The sequence below is a fragment of the Acanthisitta chloris genome, unplaced genomic scaffold (genome assembly GCF_000695815.1).
Source record: "Acanthisitta chloris isolate BGI_N310 unplaced genomic scaffold, ASM69581v1 scaffold32525, whole genome shotgun sequence".
Classification (NCBI taxonomy): domain Eukaryota; kingdom Metazoa; phylum Chordata; class Aves; order Passeriformes; family Acanthisittidae; genus Acanthisitta; species Acanthisitta chloris.
Window position 1 is genome coordinate 25,916 of NW_008674761.1, and position 3,662 is coordinate 29,577.

The 3,662-nt window shown below is 46.0% G+C and overlaps 1 protein-coding gene across 1 annotated transcript in view; it reads right to left on the reverse strand.

Annotated features, from left to right (window-relative positions):
• The window catches only part of LOC103802944 (hexokinase-1-like), a 26,745-nt gene extending 25,466 nt beyond the window's left edge, over positions 1 to 1,279 (reverse strand). Inside the window, 1 exon segment of the mRNA XM_009075478.1 lies at positions 1,121 to 1,279. Coding sequence (XP_009073726.1) covers positions 1,121 to 1,262 — 142 coding nt within the window. The 5' untranslated portion in view covers positions 1,263 to 1,279.
• Positions 1,280 to 3,662: the final 2,383 nt, after the last annotated feature.

Consider the following 3,662-nt stretch of genomic DNA (forward strand, 5'->3'; position numbering starts at 1 on the left):
TAAAAAAAAAAAAAAGCCTCGAAACAGGTAACTCTGTTAGGCAGTTCTTGCAACTGTGTGATTTCTGCATAGGACCATAATTTGTGGTAGGTACCAAACTATTTAACCAACTCATGCTACATGAGAAGGAAATCCAACATTACTACTAAATAATACACACTATTATATAATGTTTATAAATATATACTCTATATATCGTATTTATTACTAAGTAATTTATAAAACAGGTAACTCTGTTAGGCAGTTCTTGCAACTGTGTGATTTCTGCATAGGACCATAATTTGTGGTAGGTACCAAACTATTTAACCAACTCATGCTACATGAGAAGGAAATCCAACATTACTACTAAATAATACACACTATTATATAATGTTTATAAATATATACTCTATATATCGTATTTATTACTAAGTAATTTATAAGCAATAAGTAACAAAGGCAATCTTGGTCTCAGCTACCAACACAACATCTTTCTGGTTTCTGATAGCTTTTTGTGCCACTTTTATCAGGTTCAGTGAGCACAGAAATACCAACTCATACATCTGGATGCAAACAGCTCAGTACACCAGAGCAGCAGCTTTGGAGCCACAAACTGCAGCCTCCAAGTTCTGTGACTTTTCCCCTAAGACAGTCTACAAGAGGTAACTACAAAATGCAAAATGATTGCCAGGAAACTCAACTTCAGCCTGCAATGGTTTACATTTCCACTGGGGAAAAAATAAGGAGGAGAAGTGATGCTAAGTGAACCGCAAATGATTACAAACCACTGTATTTGTAAGACTCTGGATCATGAGTGTGAACTGCATAAATCCAAAATCATCCTATGTGAAGTACTGATTGCTGGCAGACTAATCTCAAGAGTAAATGTACTGACTGACAGTGGGCTGACTGTTAAGAAGGGCTCTCCCATTGGCATCAGAATGGCTTTGACACAGAAATCACAAAACCCTCAGCATGTGTGGAAACAGACCTGTACACAGAGGGGAGGTCGTATTCGGAACGTGGCCGGTGCTTGCCAGGAAGCAAATCTCTCGCTCTCGGTACCACACTGGTGTATTTCTAACAGGTTTCCACAAAGAACACCATGTTTAATAGGGAAAACAAACACTCAGCTCCTTACCTGAACCATCAGGAATGGACCTCACAAATGTAGGAAGCATCTTTACTGCAGCTGTTGGGTTAAAGTCCCGGGAGAGGCCATTCTTCATCTCCCTCCTGAAGCGAGCCATAACATCTATCAGCGTTTCGTCAGAGAGTCGCATGGCGTAAAGGTACTTATCAATCTGGGGAGAGAGATACACACCACCATGGAGTGAAAGACTGACCTGACGTGGGGCTATACCTCTCTGTAATTGCAAGGAGAGTGTACAGTCCCAGCTTGGCTCCAGGGCTCTGGCCAAGTTGACAACACTCACGTGCTGCTTGCCCTGTCTTCTGACTCAAAACCATTGAAAACATGCAAGTGTTAGGACTCATGTGAACCCACCCCATCCTACTGCCTTCCCAAAGCACAATCCAATCCCATATCACGCTACCTCCCCTTTTCCACACAAAACCGTATGTCCACAGCTTTGTACCACCACCTCCAGCCCCTGCCCCACTTCTTCTGACTGTCCATCAGCTGAACAGCTGGGGCTAAAAATCCCCCTTCTGGCACCCTATCCAGGCTGGGGTGATGTGAGTGTCATAAGTGCCTTGTATTTAAAGCCCTTCATTGCAAAGGACTTGCCACAGCAGTCCCATGTCTACAACCCAGGCTGAGATGCTCTTATTTCTGTGTAATGGACCATTTTCCTTATCCCATTCCAAAGCTGTCACAGCGCGAGGGTCAGGACAGGCAGAACTTGGTTGGGAGCAGATGGTATCTTCCTCATCAAGACAAAACATCAAATTAAAAGTTACTGACTTCTCCCTTGTAGCTTTCAATGACAGGAACTTTCTTTACCTCCCTGGAAAAGCAGGTGGTTCTAGTTTTCCTACAATATTGCTTTCCATACTATTACAATCACCTTCAACATTAGGAAGATTGAGAAAAGCTTTGATGCCTGAAAAATACAACTTGGCCTTGGGGGTTTCTTGTCAAACACACATCCCACCCCTTTTCCCTCAGCTACCAGTCTATTCTTGCCTTGCTTCACTACCTGCCTTGGAAATTTGTTTCTGCAAATGGCTCAGACCCAAGCCACACTTTTGGGAACACCTTTGCTTGCAGCTTAGCAGGACTAAGAAAATAAAGCCCTGCCCATGTTTTTTGTCCTCAGTAAAACTGGAAAAGCCATCTCATTTTAAACCCCAGTCCAGCTCTGTGCCAAGACTCCGTGTGTCTCCTCAGCTGCTCTGGAAGGCTTGAGAGCAACTCCTCTCCCAGCTGGCACTGTGTCTTACAGGACCAATGCCACAATAAAACCCCATGTGAAGTGTATGTATGCAAGTGCCCCATACACCAGGGACTTTGAACCAAGAAGTGAGGAATAATGCTGTTCGCAAAGGAAATGCAATCAAAATGCATTTAAACCCTAATCTGACCATAAAATCAGCACCGATTTAATTGTTTGTACAGAAAGTACTCCTGCCACACATACTCAAGGTCTGCACCAAAGACAGTGTATCTCCCTGAGCCACACACCCTCCTGCCATGACCCAGCACTTATTTACACAGACAAGGAGGAAGGCACAGCTACCCAGCCTTATCCCGAACCACAGGCCGGAGATCAGGCAAGCCTGGACTCTGGGGGCCACAGCCAGAAGCTGTATGAGCTGTGAAGCTTTCAGTGTCATAGCTTGCAGAGGAAGAGAAAAACAGACAAGAAATACATGCTAAGGGGATGCCACAGTGCAACAATACCGTGATTGATAACACCATGAGAAATGAGACTACGCATTTCCTTCGTGAACCAGTGATGTGATGGTGCAGGCATGTAGCTGAATGGCAGAAGAGCTGAGCTCAGGTTCTCTGTAACACAGGCCAAATGCAAGACCCCAGGGCAGCATCCCCAAATCCCAGCTGTGTCCCGTGACACCCTGATGGACCTGACAGCCCCTCGTAGCAACAGCCACAGCCAGTGACTGGTGTCATTTCACTCCAAAGAACAAAAACCTGAGTGGGATGTGACGCCCTCTGCATCTTCAAATGCTGTGGGGACGGATGCCAAGGCTGGTGTGAGGCTGAGCAGAAAGGTCTCTCCTCCACGGCAACCCCTGCTGTTTTTATTTCAGGAGAGCGTGCTAAGCCATGATGTCACAGCATGAGGTTACACCCTTTTAAAGGAGGGGGGAACTGACCTCTTTTTCAACATTTTACAACTCTCTTTCAGCAGCCCCTGCTGCCTCTCTGAGGGATAATTCCCCAAACCTCCCAGTGAAAGCTACACTAACACATCATTCACAGTCAGACCACACCAGGCAATCAACACACCCCTCTACAAAGCCTCACCCCTGCATCCTCCTCCCTGAAACAGTGCTGACGGATTCCCACACACCAAAAACCCTGCCGTGAACAGAAGTTTTGACAAACCTATTCTCCCCATCTCTGCCCCTCTGCTGCCCTCAGCAGTGAGGGAAAATGGGAGGGAGAGCTCTTTTAGCTCCCGTGAAAAACCAACGAGCGCCGTCAGCGCCCTTACATAACTGCGCCGGAGCATCACCTCTCGGCCCGCCGGGCC